Below are 21015 nucleotides of genomic sequence, written 5' to 3'. Positions count from 1 at the left end.
CTGGACATTAATTAGGTATTCTAAAGTGATTGGTATCGCAATAGTAATCAGTGCATCATACAGTCGCTAATACATTTTATGGTCCTTTGAAGCCGGATCTATAACCTCTTTAGCCATGATGTCCAGACCTAAAGAGAACACGCTAAAGCCATAGACTGTCCGCCCGCGTAGAACAACTAGACAGCCATTGCATTTGCATGACTATGAAGTTAGTTATACACAAAAAGAGCTATTGTCTGAAGATGAGCAGTCTGATATGCTTGCTTGTATTCAAGAAATGAGGGAGGAAAATAGGAAAATGCACAGAACGGACAAGCTACAAAGCTCGTAAACAGGCTACAAAATCATCTTATGGAGGGTGGATTCGAGTTGCGGCAGTGGGCCAGTAACATCACCAAGGTTATTCGCCACTTTCCTGCTGAGTTAAAGTCTAACAGTGGTGAAATTTGGCTCACCCAAGTAACTGCCAACCCTCAGGAGAAGGCACTTGGAATAATATGGCAATGTGGATCCGACACCCTGATGTACAAACTCTACCAGAGAGAGGAGGGTCATGTCACAATGCGAAAGATATATCACACCTTAGCCAAGTTTTACGATCCCCTTGGGTATCTCATTCCATATACAACAAGAGCTAAGATCATTGTCCAGTTGTTATGGGACAAAAGACGAGAATGGAATGACCCCGATCTACCAGTCAATCTGCTGGACAGTTGGCATCAATGGGAGAGGGAGCTTCCACAATTGTCGCAGATCTGTCTGCCAAGATGTTACAGTTCCAGCTTGCAGTCTCCTGTCAAGACTCAAAGTGTTCATGTGTTTTGTGACTCTTCCAAAAGAGCATACGGTTCGGTAGCATATCTGTGTTCTGAAGACGATCAGGGTGATATTCAGGTAGCCTTCGTAGCTGCAAGGTCAAGAGTTGCTCCAAAGAAACAGATCTCCATTGCTTGTTTGGAGCTCTGTCCTGTATTAACAGGAGCCCAGCTAGGAGACGTCTTGAAGAAAGAACTGACTCTGGATATCTACCAATATGTGTATTGTTCTTGCTTGGCTGCATTCTGATTCTTGCAGATACAGGGAGTTTGTAGGAGTCAGAGTCACTGAAATTCAGGAATTGTCTGACCCTGGATCTTGGCGTTACATTGACTCTGCAGCCAATCCTGCCGACAATGTCACATGCGGATTGTCATTGACTCAGCTGGCTGGAGACACACGATGGAAATGAGGTCCCGCCTTCTTGATGCAATCTAGTAGCTGTTGGCCTAAGGCACCAGAAGGACAAGTTGCTGAAGAAGTTCCTGAAGAGCTTAAGAAATCCACATTTTGTGTATCGTTACGTGAGACTGAAGTTGTTGTGCCTGATCCCCTTCAATTCAGTAGCTACCGTGAGTTCCTAGAAGCTACAGTGCAGTCCCTTCACGGGGCGGCCAATAGCACAGACTCACCAAGTGCAGATGAATTTGAAGAAGTTGAGTTGTTTATGCTGAGACAATGCCAGAAGCAGGACTTTCCTGAGGAATTTGTTTTGCTCAAGGGAGGGAAAGACATTCCTGCTCATAGCCGACTCATTTAACTTGCGCCTGAGTATGACAGAGAATTGGATTTGATAAGAGTAGGACAACTTCATAGGTGCGATAACTTGAGTGATGATGTCCTACACTCTATAGTTCTGTCTCCGAACAATCCAGTAGTGAAGCTCTTAATTAAGCGTTACGGTGCCCAACTACACCACCTAGGAGCTAGAAGAGTGTATGCCGACCTGAGGCACAAGTTCTGGATTTTACAGGGAAGAGAAGCGGTAAAGAAGCATCAGTGTAACTGTCTCTACTGTACAAACTGGAGAGGCAAGCCGATGATACCAAGGATGTCAGACCTACCTCCATCGAACCTGCGGTTGTACCGATCACCCTTTTATTCTACGGGAGTCGATTGTTTTGGACCACTGTTAATAAAAGTGTGCTGCCGCACGGAGAAGAGATGGGGTATTGTATATAAATGCCTCACAACTCGAGCTGTACATCTTGACTTGCTGGATCACATAGATAGAGATTCCTTCCTGCTGTCTATGAGACGGTTCATTGCTCGGAGAGGGAAACCCTAGAAGCTCCTTTCTGGGAGCTTTTTTATATATGGGTCTTTTTGAAAACCAATTTTTGCTGCATCAGAGAAATCCATTCTATTCTAAGATCTTATTCTACAAGCGATTTATTAATGATATTTTTCTGATTATTGATTGCACATTAGATGAATTAATGGGCTTCCATGAGTATCTGAACTCTTGTAATGAACATTTGAAATTTACTTTGGAATATGATAAACATTGCATCAGTTTCCTGGATATTCAGGTATATAAAGATGGCATGACCACGGATCGAAATACTATATTGCATGGGGATAGTTTTCATTCCAGGCCATTGGTCAAAAGTCTTATGATCAGTCAGTTTAATTGTGTACGTAGAATATGCAGCGATAATATATCTTACTCAAAGCAGGCTGCAGACTTGACAAAAAGATTCCTTAATAGAGGAATGGTTTTGATTCGGCTAAAAAATGTTTTGATCAGATAACACAAGATGAGTGTCTTTGATCAAATAAGCGCACTAAAAATCCAAACAAGTCCCCTTTATGTTGTGTAAGATATTCGCCACTTGTGTCAGAATTTAGAAAATCTGTTTACAAACATTGGCACATTATTGATTCGGACCCTAAACTAATCAGAGTCTTCCCAGAAAAACCTAAGCTTATTTTTAAGCTTGCCCCTAACTTAAAAGATTAAAAATGATATATGTCTGCAATTCGTCTTAGTATGCCAGATGGTAACTATAGATGTGGCAGTTGTGCCCAGTGCTCGTACACGCATAAGTGCAAATATTTTAATCATCCACACACTGGCAAGACATTATCTATTCATGGTGTGATTACATGTAGCACCACACATGTTATTTATTTAATTTGCTGCCCATGTGGCTTAGCATATGTGGGCGAAACAATAAGAGCGCTACGGACCAGAATCAGTCAGCATAGAAGGACCATTAGAACAGGGGATGAACGTCCTGTCACCGCTCATTTTAAACTAGCAGGGCATAATGTCAGCACCCTTAGATATATCGGGGAGGAGCGGGTCAATAAACCATCTATAGGAGCTCATGATAAAAGGTTTCTCCAATGGGAAACATTTTGGATTCACTATTTAAATACAATGTCTCCCTATGGTCCTATGGTCTATGGTCTAAGAATTTGATATAAAGCCATTCTTATAAAGAGTAGGGATATGTATGTGTTTATATAATATATTTATATTGTGACACATGTCCCGAGCACTCATCAGCGTCGCCCTGGAAACAGAGAGGAAACACCTGTGCACACTCAGAACGGGCTGGCCGGCCACAGCTGAAGCTCGTTACAGCACGACTACAAAAGCCACTGCCTGACACACACTGGTGAGACACATCTCCAGAAAACTCCACGCTAATGCCTTTTGTACCTTTCTTCCAGAAAGCAGTGTGTGACCGGCCAGCCCCAGCACGTGAGCTCGACATGGACACCCAGCACTTGGAAACATGGAGGAAAGACAGAGGCGGATCACGGAGCACCAGCGCACTTCACACATTGGCACCTAACCTCTCAAATTCACCCTCTGGGGCCTTTATTGAGGTCCTCTTGTCGTGTGGTTCCTCACCCCGTTACACTGGTGAAGAATGTGGGCAGATTCGTGAGGAATCACCAACAAGTAACCCCTCCCAAATTAATTTTGCCCTGTGTCTTTGACCGTTTGTCACTTTTTTTTTTTTTCTGTTGACTTTTTTCCCTTTCCCTCCAGAGTCATGGATGAGTTGCTGAAACATCTCACTGAGGTGAGCATTCGACAACAGCAAATTATGGAGCACATGGCCGCCCGCCAGGGGGAATCTGAGTGAGAGATCGCCGCGCTCCGCACTGCCGCTGCCAACCGAGTTCCGCCAGTAGATCCCCGCGCTCAGGCCACGCAGCTATTACCAAAGATGACCACACACTACAATGCAGAGAATTATCTGCAGATGTTCAAGGCCATCGTGACTCAGGAAGGCTGGCCTCGGGAGGAGTATGCTCGCGTGCTGGCACCGCTGCTGATGGGGGAGGTGCAACGTGCCTATTTCTCGATGACACCGGCTCTAAGTGGTTCCTACGACGAGCTGTGAAAGGAGATCCTAGCCCGTGTGGGGCTGTCACCCATTTCTGCCGCGCAGTTGTTCCACGACTGGGAATACAAGGCCCAATTACCAGCCCGGGCCCAAGCGGCTGAACTCATCCGCCTGGCACAACACTGGCTCCTCGCCGGGGAACCCACCGCAGCTCAGGTAGCTGAGTGCGTGGTGATTGACCATCTGCTTCGGGCCCTTCCCCGTCCTCTTTGGCAGGCAGCTGGCATGCGGAACCCTCACACCCTCAGTGAGCTCGTGGAGGCCGTTGAACTCGTGAAGGTGGCCCAACAGCGTTAGGATGGAGAGCGAGCGCCGCCTATTCCCCGGAGAGTGAACCAGGGGCGACGCATGCCGGAGAGCACCTCGCGACCAGTGAGGAGGCTGGCGGTTCCCGGCCCACAGGATGAGCCGATGCCCACGGAACCCCCCCGCTCACCAGATCGGGCCTGGCTGGCAGGCTGTGTCGTCCACCGTGAACCGCCGGCAGGGGCGCCGCGGGCGAAAGTAAAAATTAATGGATGGCACTACCAAACCATACTGGATTCAGGCAGCGCAGTCAGCCTCGTGCAGCCCAAAGTATTACCCCCGTGGTCAGGGTCCAAGACCCTCCTGCCCATCACCTGTGTACATGGCGACACACGACAGGTCCCCGTTCGTCGTGTCACCATCTCAGCTGCCCCAGGCACCTGGCCCATTGAAGTAGGGATCGTAAAGGATCTGCTCGGGAGAGACTGTGCTGCTCGGGAGAGACTGACTGCTTGCCGCCGTGTCTTAGCCTGCCAGCCCTGCCGGGAACCGGACGATGACCCGAGGTCCCCAGCAATGGCCCGTCTTGCTGACCTTGGACAGCGCCAGAGACGGTGAGACCCCCTCCCAAAACTCTAAAATCTTTTATGATGTCTTCCAACAGGTGTCGGGAGGGGGAGCATTTGCAAAGGAGCAAAACGGGGACGATCGGTTAAAACATTGCTGGTCACAAGTGAGGGTAATCGAGGGAAAGGAGATACAACCGGCGCCACATCCGGTCCCTCACTTTGTCGTCCGGAATGGCCTGCTCTACTGTGTCGCACAGTGTAGGGGGGAGGAGAAAAGGCTGCTTGTGCCCCAATCAAAGACTGAGACCGTAATGGAGTTAGCACATTCACATCCCATGGCGGGCCACCTGGGGCCGCAAAACACCATCCAACGGATCCGTGACCATTTCCACTAGCCTGGCCTTGATGCGGACGTAAAGCGCTTCTGTCAAGCCTGTTAGACCTGCCAACGGACGTCACCGCGGACACCTCCTCTCCCAGGTTCAGGAAGGAGAGGAACACCCGGTGATCTACATCAGCCGAAAGCTGTCCCCCGCGGAACAATGATACATCACCGTCTAGAGGGAAGCATTGGCCGTCAAGTGGGCAGTCCTGGAGCTCAGTTACTATCTTCTTGGCCGAAATTCACTCTTGTCACTGACCATGTTCCCTTGCAGTGGATGGCCCGAACCAAGGACACAAATGCAAAGGTGACTCACTGGTTCCTGGCACTCCAGGACTTCCACTTTGTCGTGCAACACCAGGTGGGGACGGCCAATGCCAATGCAGATGGGCACTCCCAGATTTGGGCAGCTTTCGCAGGTCTGTCAGGGTTCACTCCCCACCCAACCGCAGTCTCCCCGTTGTCCCGCAGGACCAAGATGACGCTTGGGGGGGGGGGGAATGGGGGGGTTGGGGGTGTGACGCTGTTCCCGAGCACTCATCAACATTGCCCTGGAAACTGAGAGAAAACACCTGTGCACACTCAGCACGGGCTGTCCCGTCCACAGCTGAAGCTTGTTAGAGCACAACTACAAAAGCCACCGAATGACACCCACTGGTGAGACACATCTTCAGAAGACTCCAAGCTAATGCCTCTTATACCTTTCTTCCAGAAAGCAGTGTGTGACTGGCCGACACGGACACCCAACACTTGGAAACACGGAGGAAAGACTGAGGCAGATCATGGAGCACCAGCGCACTTCACTACAACACATTGGCACCTAACCTCTCAATAAATTCACCTTCTGGGGCATTTATTGAAGTTCTCTTGTCGTGTGGTTCCTCACCCCGTTACTATATATATATATACACACACACACATACATATATGTGTGTGTATTTGTATATATTTTTTTTGTAGGAAATAGTCTGTTTCTAGGCTGACTACATTTCAGTAGGTTTTATGCATATGTGGGTTAATGTTCTCTAATTATTTGGGGTTGGCTTGTGCGTATATATAGAACTGTTTCTTCCATTGAGTTTTTTTTTTTTTTTTTTTTTTATGCAAGTGTTCTCTTAATTGAGTAATGGGTGGGGCTGTTGGGCTTGTTTAGACTCAATCAAGCTAATTGAAATCACAGGGTGGGTCAGTTGATTATAAGGCCTATATATCCCTTTATCAAATGTGTTCACCTTTTAAATGAAGATGACCCAGCAGGTCAAAGTGTGCCAAGAAAATATTCCCCATACCATTACACCACCAGCCTGAACCATTGAGACAAGGCAGGAGGGATCCATTCTTTCATGTTCTTTACACCAAATTCTTACCCTACCATCTGAATGTCGCAGCAGAAATCAAGACTCATCAGACCAGGCAACGTTTTCCAATCTTCTATTGTCCAATTTTGGTGAGCCTGTCTGAATTGTAGCCTCCATTTCCTGTTCTTTGCTGACAGGAGCGGCACCCGGTTTGGTCTTCTGCTGCTGTAGGGTTCAGAGTTCGATGTGTTGTGCATTCAGAGATGGTATTCTACATACCTTGGATGTAACGAGTGGCTATTTGAGTTACTGTTGCCTTTCTATCATCTCTAACCAGTCTGCCCATTCTCCTCTGACATCAACAAGGCATTTTCATCCACACAAATGCCACTCATTGGATATTTTCTCTTTTTCGGACCATTCTCTGTAAACTCCAGAGATGGTTGTGTTGAAAATCCCCGTAGATCAGCAGTTTTTGAAATAGTCAGACCAGCCCGTCTGGCACCAACAACCATTTCACGTTCAAAGTCACTTAAATCCCCTTTCTTTCCCATTCTGATGCTCGGTTTGAACTTCAAGTCGTCTTCACCACATCTAGATGCCTAAATGTATTAAGTTACTGCCATGTAATTGGCTGATTAGCAATTGAACAGGTGTACCTAATAAAGTGGGCCGTGAGTGTATATCATTGACAAAGCCAGGGCACAGTTTACAAGTTTTGGGTGCAGTTCACTCACATGGCACATAATTGCCTGGTGATGACAGCACAAGTTCTGATTTTGTCTTACTTCTTTTCAGACCTTCGAGACTGCCATGTGGTTGTGAGGACAGAGGACCTTGTAGCTGTAGCACCCCTGTCCAGAGATGTGGAAACTTTAGGTTTAGCCTCTGAATGGAGCACTTTGATTAGTTTGATTCTTTAGTCTGCTACTATGGAAACCATTTTGAGTGGTGCATGGGATCTCCTTGCATGAGATGTCTATATACGTAGTTTCAAGTATTGGCTGTTCAAAACTTGAGTTTAGAGTGCAGTAAAAATCCAGTTCACTGCCCTGTGTGTTCAGTGCTGGCATTCCTACAAACATGTAAACATAGCCACTAATGTAGTGACCTGGCTCACAAGACTCCTTCATAATATTGTGGTAGCCGAGGAGTCACTGGCAAACAAATACAATCATTGAAGACTGTTCAATAAATAAAAATTCTATAAATTGTCATCTGACAAGGGTTTAAGAGAAACTAGTAGTTACTGTATTATAAACCCAAGGAAGACACAAGTGATAAAAGGGAATTTATTAACAAAAAGATATGCAAGAGTTACTAACAACTACTTAATGAATACCATTAAGAAAGTAAAATGCATAAGATTGATAAATGCAAGTAAATGAGTTGGATGTTACTATATCAGTTACATGTTATATTATGGAAAAAATAAATTGTTTCTCTGGGCTAATAAAGTGGAGAACCTGAATTAAACAAATAAACAATGAATATTTATTATTGGCATCAGCTACTAAATCTCATGGAAATAAAAATGGCAAAAACGACAAATTTTGCAGAGAAAATTCAAAATAACCGACTTCCTGTTGGGATTCGAATGTCGTACCAAGAGACTTTTTTGTAGGTATTGGTGTGTTACATTTGTTTACCGATTTTTGTACATGTACGTGAAACGTAGCTCAAGGCGCACTCCGTTGAAAGTGTATAGGTGGCGCTATCGAGGCATTTTGCCACACCTGATGGAATATTGGCCTTCAGATGTGTTCAGGCCAGGACTCTTATCAAACATGTGAAGTCTGGGCAAGATCGGACATTTTATGCCTGAGTTACAATAACTTTTATTCCCATGGCGAGACATCGAACTTTGTGACGGCGCCATGGACACCTTTACCTTGGCCACCTTGGCCCTTTAATAAAAACTCAAGATCTTCACAATTTAACATCGTACAAGCCTTTAGAGTAGAGTGACTGAAAAAAAAAAAAAAAACTGATGTCATAAAATTTCTCGGAGTAGTTTGTTACAGCGTAAAATATGTCACTTCCTGTTGCCAGTAGGTGGCGTTATGACTAAAACTGAATATGGGCATATCAATCTGTTCAGGCCAGGAGTCTTATCAAACATGTGAAGTTTGTGGCAGATTGGACATTGTATGTCTGAGTTATAGCAACTTCATTTTTCATGGCGAAATATCGAAATTCGTCAGGCCGCCACGGAAACGCCCTTCAACGAAAACTCAAGATCTTCGCAATTTAACATCGCAAAGGCCATTAGATTAGGCATATCAAATTTGGTGTTGATCTGAATAAATCTCTAGGAGGAGTTCGTTAAAATACAAGGCATGCAAATGACAAAAACTATGCAAAATTTGCTCATAAAATTAAAAATAACCGACTTCCTGTTGGTTTCAGATATTACTCCAAGAGTCTTTTTTGTAGGTACTGATGCTTTACATATGTGTGCCAATTTTTGTGCATGTACGTGAAACACAGCTTGAGGGCTGCTGATTTTTTTTAGAATAGGTGGCGCTGTTGAGCCATTTTGCCACACCCTCTTCTGAAACCTATATCAGACGTAAATTTTCACCAGGTCTGACGTGTGTGCAAATTTTCAGGACTTTTTGAGCATGTTTAGGCCCTCAAAAATGTGATTCATTTTGGAGAAGGAGAAGGAGGAGAAGGAGAAGAAGAAGAAGAAGAAGAAGAAGAAGAAGAAGAAGAAGAAGAAGAAGAAGAAATTAAGCAGATTCAAGAGGGTCCTCACACCATTGGTGCTCGGGCCCTAATAAATGACGCAGATACAAGAGGGTCCTCACAGTGCTCGGGCCCTAATAAGATAATCATATACTGACAATGCACACTAATGCCAAGGTCTCTGGAAAGAGGTTTGTTGAGGAGACAATTACATTCTGCTAGGTGACATCATAAGTCAGAGCGGTAATTGTCTTCCACTGGTTTATGAAGAGGTTATTGCTGCACAGCAAATGTTTGTTAATTGCCTTTCTTTAAGTTTGTGCGTGTGGTGATATGGCTAAGCATGTGTCCCTGGCATTTAAAGATTTCCAGGCTTTGTCTATGAGCTCTTGCTGTATGGATTTTGCTTGTGAACGTTTGCAGCCAAGGCTTGGTTATCTTCTCAAAGTTGCTTCATCTCTGTTTTGCTGTCAAGCTGTTGTGCTGCAATCTTTCCTCCACCCTTTGTGTTGTGGAAGAGTGAGTGATTGCACAAGCTTTGCTCTGTTAGGGTGTTGAATGAAGAATTACAATGTTACAAGCACCAAAACAAGTGAACAATTGGTCAAAGGTTTTGCGTCTACCAAGCCAAGAATGTTGCGTTTTGTGAGAGATACAATTTTAAAGGCCTGTCTGAGGTACTTTTGTGTGCACTCTACAAGAGGTTTTTTGCTAGAAGAGTGTCTTTGGAAGGTATTTGGGTAGGCCTCTAAAGTATGAACTTTCAGCTGGTTTTGTAGTTTTGATATTGACTTGTTTACTCACAGGGTAATAAATTGCTGATGTATGGCGTTGTGTTATAGTGTTCGCATAGCATCAGACTGACAAGGTGTTGAGTAAACCAACTCAAGAAACCAAAGTTACACACATAAACAAAATGCTCTCAGTGATATTAGGAATTTTATGTATGTCACATTAAAAGTTATGCACATATCAACTATCCTGCTTTCTACATATTGGTACTTGCCCCCCCCTCCAAAAAAACCAACATATACATTGAGAAATAGCTGTAGCATTTAACTTTACTCACCTTGTAATGTCTTCCATTAACTGGGAGGGGTCCGGTGGATAAAACTTGACAGCAAAATTAAATTGCCAAGAAGATGCTGTAAAAACATACAAAGTGAGAGCAAACAACAACAACAAAAACACAATCCCCCGGTTTCACAGACAAGGCTTTAACTAGTCCCAGACTAAAATGTATGTTTGAGGTGTCTCAACTGAGAATATCTTGCTCTGACATATCTTAAAATATGTCAGTGTCATTGTTCTGTCAAGATGCACACCTGTTTTCTTCTAAGGCATTTTTGTAAAAGTTGCTTGATTATCTTAATTTAACAAAGGCCTGGTCCTGGCTTAAGCTAAGCCCCATTTGTGAAACTGGGCCAACATGTTTGAAGTGTAGTTGACTGATAAACTGAACATTTCCTCATGGTTGGACAGCATTTAAGTGTTTTTTGCCTGTAGCAAATAAAAGCAAAGGTCAAAGCAAGAGAACTGATCAGGTACTCAAGACAGGGCTGTAAACATGGGCTAATTGTTTGAGTGAATCTGATGTGTGCAATTTTTCTAAATCAAATTTAGAAAGGTCTAAAAAATGTTTGTTATCCTAATTGTTTTGCAGTATTGAAAGTAACTTTAGAGTTATGTAAAATCAGTTGGGTTAAATGTATTCTACATATCGGAATAATTAGGCATAATTATTTTAAATGAATGATGTAGATATTTATGTTTTATTGCTAAATGTCTAGGTTACTGTGTTCACAAAGTGGCGAACTTTGCATGCATCACTTTGGCCCTTGACATGAACTAATGTTGCAAAGCCAGAGTGGATACAAGTAACGTTCCGTGTTACTTAGCTGTAACCTTGTTCCTTGAGAAAGCGGAACGAGATGCTGCGCTGCTCAGCGCATTGGGAAACGTCTTGTTCGTGACCAGCTGTGAATAATGTGTGTAACACGTCGATAGAATTGACCCGGCGGTAATATAACCTCGGTTGATGACGTCATCTGAGCGCGCCCGCAACACGGGGCTATAAATAGATAAGCCACAGGTGCATCAACAGGACATGAAGAGCAGTCCTGGGACATATTTCAGCATGGCAACACAGCGCAGCATCTCGTTCCGCTTTCTCAGGGAACAAGATTACAGCTAAGTAACCGGGAACGTTCCCTTTCGAAAGCTTCAGTCGATGCTGCGCTGCTCAGCACATGGGGAACGAGAATATCCACGCCGCCGCGCTTGAAAATGTCTGGACCCCTAAGGTTGTGCAGGTGTGCTACCAAACCACAAGAAGGCCTCAGACATTAGCTTGTGATGTTGACTCAAGGACATGAGAGCCCGGAGTAGCATGGACATCCAAACTATAAAATCTTATGAATGTGTGCGGAGAGGACCAACCCGCTGCATCACAAACCTGTTGTAAGGGGGCACCCCTTGCTAAAGCACTAGAGGCGGCGACCCCCCTTGTGGAGTGAGCTCTAAGACCTATAGGCGAAGCTTGACCGTGCGCCTCATAAGCCAAAGCAATAGCATCCCTGACCCAGTGAGACATGGTCTGCCTGGTGGCAGCTGCTCCTCTGTTACCACCACCATAACAGACGAACAGTTGCTCCGACTTACGCCACTGGCTAGTGCGGTGGCATAAGTCTGAAGAGCACGGACTGGACACAGTCTATAAGATTTCTCCTGCTCCGGCATTGTGAACGGCGGAGGACAGAAGGCCTCTAGAATGACCGGATGTACAGCTCCCTGGGGCAAAGTCTAAGCATGATGGTGAGATAGACAGAGCCTGCATATCCCCAATTCTCTTCAAAGAAGTTATTGCCATGAGAAAAAACATTTTTAGAGTTAGAAGTCTATCAGACGCTGACTCTAAAGGTTCAAAGGGGGTTTCAACCAGACCCTCGAGAACTATAGCTAAGTCCCAAGAAGGCATCTTGGTTTTTACTGTAGTCGTCTGGCCCCACGAAGAAAGCGAGAGAGCAGAGGGTGTCTCCCGAGTGGCATCCCCTCAATCAAGGCGTGGCAAGCCGAAAGAGCGGCCACATAAACCTTAAGATTAGCAGGGCATGTGCCTGTTGACAATTTCTCTTGCATGAAGTCCAGAACTGAAGCAATATGGCAGTTGACTGGATCTACATTGTGTACCACACACCACCTGTCAAAGACACCCCATTTACTGGCATAACTCTGTCTGGTGGAGGAAGACCTAGCACTAAGGATGGTATCAATAACACCCAGCGACAGCCCTGTGTTCCTCTGATGGTACCCTTCAGGGGCCAAACATGAAGATTCCACAGGTCGGGCCTGGGATGGAATATCGTGCCCCCTGCCTGAGACAGAAGGTCCCTCCTCTCCGGAATCGCCCACGGCGAGCCGTCGAGGAGAGATATTATCTCCGAGAACCATACCCTGTTCGGCCAACGTGGCGCTATCAGCAAGAGGCAAGACCCTTGTTGGCGAACTCTGGCTAGGACTCCCGGGAGCAGAGAAACTGGAGGAAACGCATACAGGCGCATTCTGGGCCATGTGTGCGCCATCGCATCCAGACCCAGGGGGGCTGGGTGACTCAGAGTGAAGTAGAGGGGACATTGCGCTGTCTGATGGGAGGCGAAGAGGTCCACCTCTGCTTCGTAAAATTTTTCCCAAATCTGTTTCACTACCTCTGGGTGGAGTTTCCATTCCCCTGTCGGTAGTGTCTGTCTGGACAGTAAATCCGCTCCCACATTCAAACGCCCCGGAATGTAAACTGCCCTGACCGACAGGAGCTTGTCTTGGGCCAAAAGAAAAATCTGCCTCGCTATCTTGTTCAGATTGCGTGAGCGCAGACCCCCCTGGTGATTTATATACGAGACTGTTGGTGTGTTGTCCACCCGTACTAGGACATGACAGCCTCTCAAATGATGGAGGAAATATTTCAGAGCCAGAAATACGGCCATCAGCTCGAGGCAATTGATGTGCCAATCGAGCTGATGACCCCCCCATTCCCCTTGAGCTGGGTGGCCATCCAAGACTGCTCCCCAGCCCATCAGGGAGGCATCTGTTGTTAGCAGTCTGCGACGACACGGTGCCCCTAGAGTGGGACCCAAGGCAAGGAACCGGGGTCTGAGCCACAGAGATAGTGTATGAAGCCCGTGGCGCGTCACTTTTATTTGCCTTTTAGGATTGGCTCTCGGATGAAATCATCTGGCTTTTAGCCACAACTGAAACAGTCTCATGTGTAACAGCCCCAAAGGAATCACCGTGGATGCTGAAGACATGAAACCTAACATGTTTTGATACTGAAGAACAGTGCAATCCTGGCCTAGCCTGACCTTGCTCATGGTCTGCTGAATGGTCTCGATCCGAGCGGGAGACAGTTGTGCCCGCATCGTGATCGAATCCCAAACGATCCTGAGATAAGTCATTCTCTGGGCCGGACAGAGAACACTCTTCTCGTGTTGAGTCTCAGCCCCAGAGAAACTAGATGAGCTAACACGATGTCCCTGTGTTGTAGCGCCATCTCTCGCGATTGCGCTAGTATCAGCCAATCGTCGATATAATTCAAAATGCGAATGCCCTGGAGTCATAATGGAGCCAGCGCTGCATCCATGCATTTTGTGTACGTGCGGGGTGATAAGGCTAGGCCGAAAGGAAGAACCCGAAACTGGTATGCTTCGTCCCCGAAAGCGAACCTCAGGAATTTCCTGTGTTGTGGCAAAATTTCTATATGAAAATATGCATCCTTCAGATCGATCGTGATGAACCAATCGTGATGCCGAATTTGCGACACGACCGTCTTGACGGTTAACATCTTGAACTTGAGTGCTCTGATTGTACGGTTTAAGCCTCGAAGACCCAAGATTGGACGCTGTCCCCCACCCTTTTTGGGAACTAGGAAGTATCTGCTGTAATAGCCCGACTCTCTCTGTGGAAGAGGAACATGTTGTATGGCCTCTTTGCCCAGAAGAGTTTGTAGCTCTTGAGACAGTACCTGCATCAGCTCCGGTTTCACGGAAGTGGAGATCACGCCGTTGAAATGTGGAGGATGATGAATAAATTGGATCCTGTATCCTATCCGTACTGTGCTCAACACCCACGCAGAAATGCCTGGCAGAAGTTTTCCACGCTGCCAGACTCTCTGAGAGTGGTACCAATTTCAATACTTCCTTTTGAGGGGATGTTAGATGTTCCGTGTCCTGAATGACGGCAGGAAGCACTGGAACATCTAATATCTCGCTGGAAACCCCCGCCCCCCGAGGCACAAGAAGCGGCGGGGATGGAGGGGTTTTGTGAGGGCAACGGGGCGAGGCGAAAAGCTCTCGAGCGTGCACCACCCCGTGAGGGACTACCCCCACCAGTACGGGCGCCATAGCGTCAGGACTTCTTATTAATGAAAGTCCTGAGGTCTGGCTTGGGAGGTTGCTGAACACAGCCAACCTGTCCCCATACCTACGAGGGGGAGAACGGTCTGCCACGCTCTGCTTTTTAACCTCCCTGGTTTTTCAAGGACCGGGGCGAGGCTGGGTGGCTGATGGCCCCTCCCCTTGAGTGCGGCGAGGAAGAAACTGAACGAATGCTTCATGTTTCTTTACTTCCCTAAACCTGTCGACGACCCTATTAACCGAACCCCGAACAGGCCAGATGGAGAGATAGGAGAGTCTAAAAGAAACAAACGTTCCTTCTCTTTAATGCCCGTCAAATTAAGCCACAGATGCCTCTCCGTGCTGACTAAAGCTGACATCGACCGGCCAATGGCACGAGCCGTCTGCTTGGTCGCCCGGAGAGACAAATCTGTGGCCCGACAAAGCTCAGCGAATGCTTCCTCATCGATTGTACTGCCCACACTCAAGTCCTTCAACAGGTCAGCCTGTTATGCCTGTAACACTGCCATAGTGTGCAGCGCAGCACCAGCCTGACCTGCAGCTTGGTAAGCTTTACCCACTAGCGATGATGTAATTCTACAAGGTTTAGTGGGAGAGAGTAGGTTTTCTTCACCGAGGATGCAGATTCAGGCGAGAAATAGCTCGCAAGCGACTCTTCAACCCGAGGCATCTCCGAATACCCCCACGACTTTGCATCCACGATAGTTGAAAACGTCAACGTCGAGGGCACAAAGATGCGGGAAGTATATGGTTTGCTCCATGACTTCGACAGTTCATCATGGAGGTCCTCGAAAAAGGGGAGAGACCGATGTTGCGGTCTCTCTCTCCTACCACCCGACAGAAACCTATCCTCCAGCTTACTACGTTTGGGGGTCTCTTGTTCGCGTGGCCAGTCAAGCTGCAGCCTGACCGATTTCATCTCGCGAGAGGAGCGTTCAGAGGTGGCCTGCTCATCGCCCGAAGACTCAAGAGATATATCATCCTCCTCGCGAATCGAAGAAGCACCGGAGCGCGCTTCGAGATCACGAGAGAGGATGCGTGGATCTGGTGACACTGTAAGTGAAAGGGACGGGCCCGTCGCTCGCTGGTCACGCAGACCCGCACGAGAGCCATCCGACGAAAAGGTGGGTGTGGTCTGAAAATAGTTCAGATGAGCACTAAGCATCTTCACTGAGAGCAGTTTACAATGCTCGCACTCGCCCGTCTCTAAAGCCAGAACCCCGCGTGCTCTTCCCCCAAACAAACAAAACAGTAATCATGTGTATCCAGCTCATACATAGGACGAGAGCATGGAGGAACACAACACTTACTGTTTCGTTGGGTCATCGTACGAAGATCTGTAGTAGACAAAAAGAATCTTCCTGACGCACACATGCACAGAATGATCTGAAGACAAAAGACCTGTTGATGCACCTGTGGCTTATCTATTTATAGCCCCGTGTTGCGGGCGCGCTCAGATGACGTCATCAACCGAGGCTATATTACCGCCGGGTCAATTCTATTGACATGTTACACACATTATTCACAGCTGGTCACGAACGAGACATTTCCCAATGCGCTGAGCAGCGCAGCATCGACTGAAGCTTTCGAAAGGGAACTGAAAAATGCATAAAATACATTTATAGTAAAGGTCACAAGGTCAGGGATTTAAATAATAATAGCATTTTTTTGATGGTGCTAATATTTTAGCAGAGATATAAAGGGAAAAAGGAGCTGCATCATAGAGCCCTTCTAAGAGTTTGTTTAGTGCAATAATCTTACCTATGCAGCAACACAGAGTATAGGCAGCTACGCAGCTTCTCATTCCCACTCATGAAACTAGGCTTACATCCAGTTGGAACTCAATACTGCATAATTACATAATAGGAAAGATATAGCCTCACACATTCAAACCATTTGTAGAAGCTTATTTGTAATACTGGTTATAAAATCTGAAGTATGGGGAGAGGACCAATATCCACCATACAAATGCCCTGTAAATACAGTAGGTGGCCAACCAGAACGTGCTTTTTACCGCCATGAATGCTGCCGATGCGTCTGCAAAGTGCATTTGCAGCTTTTGGCCATTGACTGGCGCTTTAACCACAAGTTATCAAACAAACGCATCAAAGCACATTTTCACAAATAGCCGTCAGCTTTGCCTCGCTGATGTGTTACATTTGATGACTGCAGTCAGGGAAAATGAAAGAAAAACACTGTAGTTAAAATATTTAATATTCACAGATGAACGTTTAGTACTTATGAAGTTATATGCATTTATTAGAACAATTCAAGCAGGATAAAAGCACGAGCCTGTACTTATATTTTCTGTAAGCTACACAGTATTACACCATATTTTAGATATGTAACATTTAAGATGTGTCCAGTATTATTTATATAATATGAATTATGTGTTATATTATCCAAAAGAAATGGTGGTTTGCTTTGCATCAGAGCATTAAAAGTGGTAGCCTATTTTAGTGAGCTAGGCTACATGGATTTATATGCAAAATGTCAATATTCTCACATATTAGGCCTATATTTGTCACAAGTACATTTTTATTTATATTTTAAAATTCCTTTAATAAAACAGAATGCATTTTTGTCACGCACATACTTTGTTATTTGTTACCTGTCCTTTATTTTGACAGATAATTACTTGGGAGAAAGATATCTGTCTGTACACTGATTAAGAAACTGTTGTGTGTTTTATGAATTATTTCCTTTATTTTAGTAAAATGTGAGGCACTGTATAATTTCGCTCCCATTATTTAGGCTTAACTAAAACAAGAAACGAATAAATTTAACCTTCGTGATTTAGGTAAATCATTGAAACTCTTAAGAATGGACGGATTAATAAAACGTCCAAACGCATGTAAAAAATTATTAACTTTGTAATGCATATGCAAAATGTGAAACTGCAATCTTATTTGCAGTCTATAGCATTTTACAATTATTTGTACAATAATAATTAACTTAACCTGCTTTATATCTTTATTGTCGTATTATCTTTATTTAATGCAAAAAAGATTTATTAAAACAAGTTTATGAGAGTCATGCATCTGTTTAATCTTGATCAAGAACAACTAATGATCAACAAATTGGAGCGGCATTGGCCGTTAGATCATTTTAAAATGTCAAATAGTCTTCAATTTACAGGTTATAACTGCATCTGTCTTGGTTGTAGACTTGTGAAGATTTATTTTTAATGCGGATCCCATACTGTAACCTAAAAGAAATGTGCTCTATTACTATTCATATTCAAGTGTTTGTACGGAAAATTATTAATGCGCATGCATGACAGGGAGGCTCCCACGTGATCACTTGATTTTTTTTTTCTGATAATGAAATAACATAAAATTGGGGTTTCTTACATACATGAGAAATATATATACAGAAAGCTTGATTTTTTTTTATTTTTAACGAACCAATTCAAGATGAAAGCATTATGAAATCTGTGAAGGCTGCATTTCTCTTTAAAGGCACGTCCAGTACTGTGGAGATGAGAGTCAGCACTGTGAATTTCATCTTGCAGCCACAAGAAAACATTAGTGTATTAATAAATAATAAAAATGTCTCCTTTTTCACAATTATTAGGCTACTTCTGCCTGTGCTTTGTGGCAAACTTAATGCATGTGCTTGAGCCCGGAATATATTAAGGTTTATTATGGATTAGACTGTGTTAATTTAATATAAATGTTAGATTAGTTGAACAATGACTAGAAAAATCTTACGTGGGGGCAGCCCTATTAAATACCTTCTAGACATCTCTGTTAAATGTTTTACATTTTACGCATTTGCCTAAATTCTGCTTTCAGAATGGTCCATAACGGAGAGATGCCTTAAACATAGATTTTTCCTCTGAAACACAAACACTAAATTTTAATAAAATTGATATTTTATGTTTTAATAATGGTCAACCCTTCTCCATTCTGCAGATACAGTATTGTTGCTTCTGGTTTGTGCATTGTAAATCTCAGAAAGTCTACAAAATATGTTGTCTCCCAAAAACTCTGGTCTTTTTTGTCACATCCATAACACATGTGTATTTCCCAAATCTAAAATAGCCTATAAAACACGTTCATAGACGGATACTTTTCTGATGTCTGGACTCTGTTTGGTAATGAATACATTCTGTGAGAATTTATATTTCAGGTTTTGACTGCGAATGTCACGCCTGTAATGCTGGAATTGCCCAATAATGAAACTAAAAATAATTAGGTCACAAGATGTCTCGGGACAGTTTCTTATTACTGCAATATATTTTTACATTTGTATTGCCAAAATGACTGCAGCATTGCCGTGTACAATTTAAACGGTGCAAAACTGAAAATAGTATAAAATAGCATTAAGAAAAAAGTTTTGTCTTTTTGTCAGAGGCACGTCTCTTTTGGCCAGTTTCTTTGTCTGTCTCTCAAAGGTGCTGTGTCTCTCCTGAGAAAAAACAAAACCATTTTATATTGTATGTAATACTCTGCATGCCATTGCAAAAACTGCAAAAGCCAAACCAAATGAGGCATTTGTCCTAAAACAGACACTAAACCTGCTCAGCAAGTTTGAAACGCTTAACACACTCTCCATATGAAAGAGCAAGAGATCCACACCTTTATTTCAACCCCCACAAGCTATACAGAACTACCCCCCAACCCCCTCCAGCTGGACTGAATTCACGCTACTGGTAGCTTAGTGTAAAATGGACATGCTCTATCTAAAAGCAAAAAAATGGTGTAACATAAACCAGTGAACTACAGAATTCACACATTTGTATTAATCATTTTCTATATTATTTTATTATTTAAAAAAATATAAAATAAAATAACACCACAACCCGGGATTTGAACCTGTGTTGCTAAAATCACTGACTACCTTTTACCACTGGACTATGGATTAACTTGATAAACCAAACTTCCCTTTTCCAGACACGCTCTTCATTCATCTCACTTAGCAATAATAAAAATAACCGTGTCATCAAGCAGATGATTCTTGTGTGTTTATTATAGTGTTCAAATATATATATATACAAGTCCTTCTCAAAAAATTAGCATATTGTGAAAAAGTTCATTATTTTCCATAATGTAATGATAAAAATTAAACTTTCATATATTTTAGATTCATTGCACACCAACTGAAATATTTCAGGTCTTTTATTGTTTTAAAACTGATGATTTTGGCATGCAGCTCATGAAAACCCAAAATTCCTATCTCAAAAAATTAGCATATCATGAAAAGGTTCTCCAAACGAGCTATTAACCTAATCATCTGAATCAACTAATTAACTCTAAACACCACCAAAAGATTCCTGAGGCTTTTAAAAACTCCCAGCCTGGTTCATTACTCAAAACCGCAATCATGGGTAAGACTGCCGACCTGACACCCTCAAGCGAGAGGGTAAGACACAGAAAGAAATTTCTGAATGAATAGGCTGTTCCCAGAGTGCTGTATCAAGGCACCTCAGTGGGAAGTCTGTGGGAAGGAAAAAGTGTGGCAAAAAACGCTGCACAACGAGAAGAGGTGACCGGACCCTGAGGAAGATTGTGGAGAAGGACCGATTCCAGACCTTGGGGGACCTGCGGAAGCAGTGGACTGAGTCTGGAGTAGAAACATCCAGAGCCACCGTGCACAGGCGTGTGCTTTTGAACCAGAAACAGCGGCAGAAGCGCCTGACCTGGGCTACAGAGAAGCAACACTGGACTGTTGCTCAGTTGTCCAAAGTACTTTTTTCGGATGAAAGCAAATTTTGCATGTCATTCGGAAATCAAGGTGCCAGAGTCTGGAGGAAGACTTGGGAGAAGGAAATGCCTGAAGTCCAGTGTCAAGTACCCACAGTCAGTGATGGTCTGGGGTGCCATGTCAGCTGCTGGTGTTGGTCCACTGTGTTTTATCAAGGGCAGTGTCAATGCAGCTAGCTATCAGGAGATTTTGGAGCACTTCATGCTTCCATCTGCTGAAAAGCTTTATGGAGATGAAGATTTCTTTTTTTTCAGCACGACCTGGCACCTGCTCACAGTGCCAAAACCACTGGTAAATGGTTTACTGACCATGGTATTACTGTGCTCAATTGGCCTGCCAACTCTCCTGACCTGAACCCCATAGAGAATCTGTGGGATATTGTGAAGAGAAAGTTGAGAGACGCAAGATCCAACACTCTGGATGAGCTTAAGGCCGCTATCGAAGCATCCTGGGCCTCCATAACACCTCAGCAGTGCCACAGGCTGATTGCCTCCATGCCACGCCGCATTGAAGCAGTCATTTCTGCAAAAG

At 44.4% G+C, this 21015-nt stretch overlaps 1 protein-coding gene across 11 annotated transcripts in view; it reads right to left on the bottom strand.

The window, feature by feature from the left end:
- The window catches only part of LOC109048680 (band 4.1-like protein 1), a 240614-nt gene that overhangs the window by 87121 nt on the left and 132478 nt on the right, over positions 1–21015 (bottom strand). For all 11 annotated transcript variants that reach the window (XM_042733367.1, XM_042733365.1, XM_042733366.1 and 8 more), the window contains one exon: positions 10440–10515. In XM_042733367.1, the coding sequence (XP_042589301.1) occupies positions 10440–10515 (76 nt within the window). Of the gene's footprint in view, positions 1–10439; positions 10516–21015 lie in introns of those variants that run through there.

This window comes from Cyprinus carpio, chromosome B11 (genome assembly GCF_018340385.1).
Source record: "Cyprinus carpio isolate SPL01 chromosome B11, ASM1834038v1, whole genome shotgun sequence".
Lineage (NCBI taxonomy): Eukaryota > Metazoa > Chordata > Actinopteri > Cypriniformes > Cyprinidae > Cyprinus > Cyprinus carpio.
This window is presented reverse-complemented; position numbering and strand designations above follow the sequence as displayed.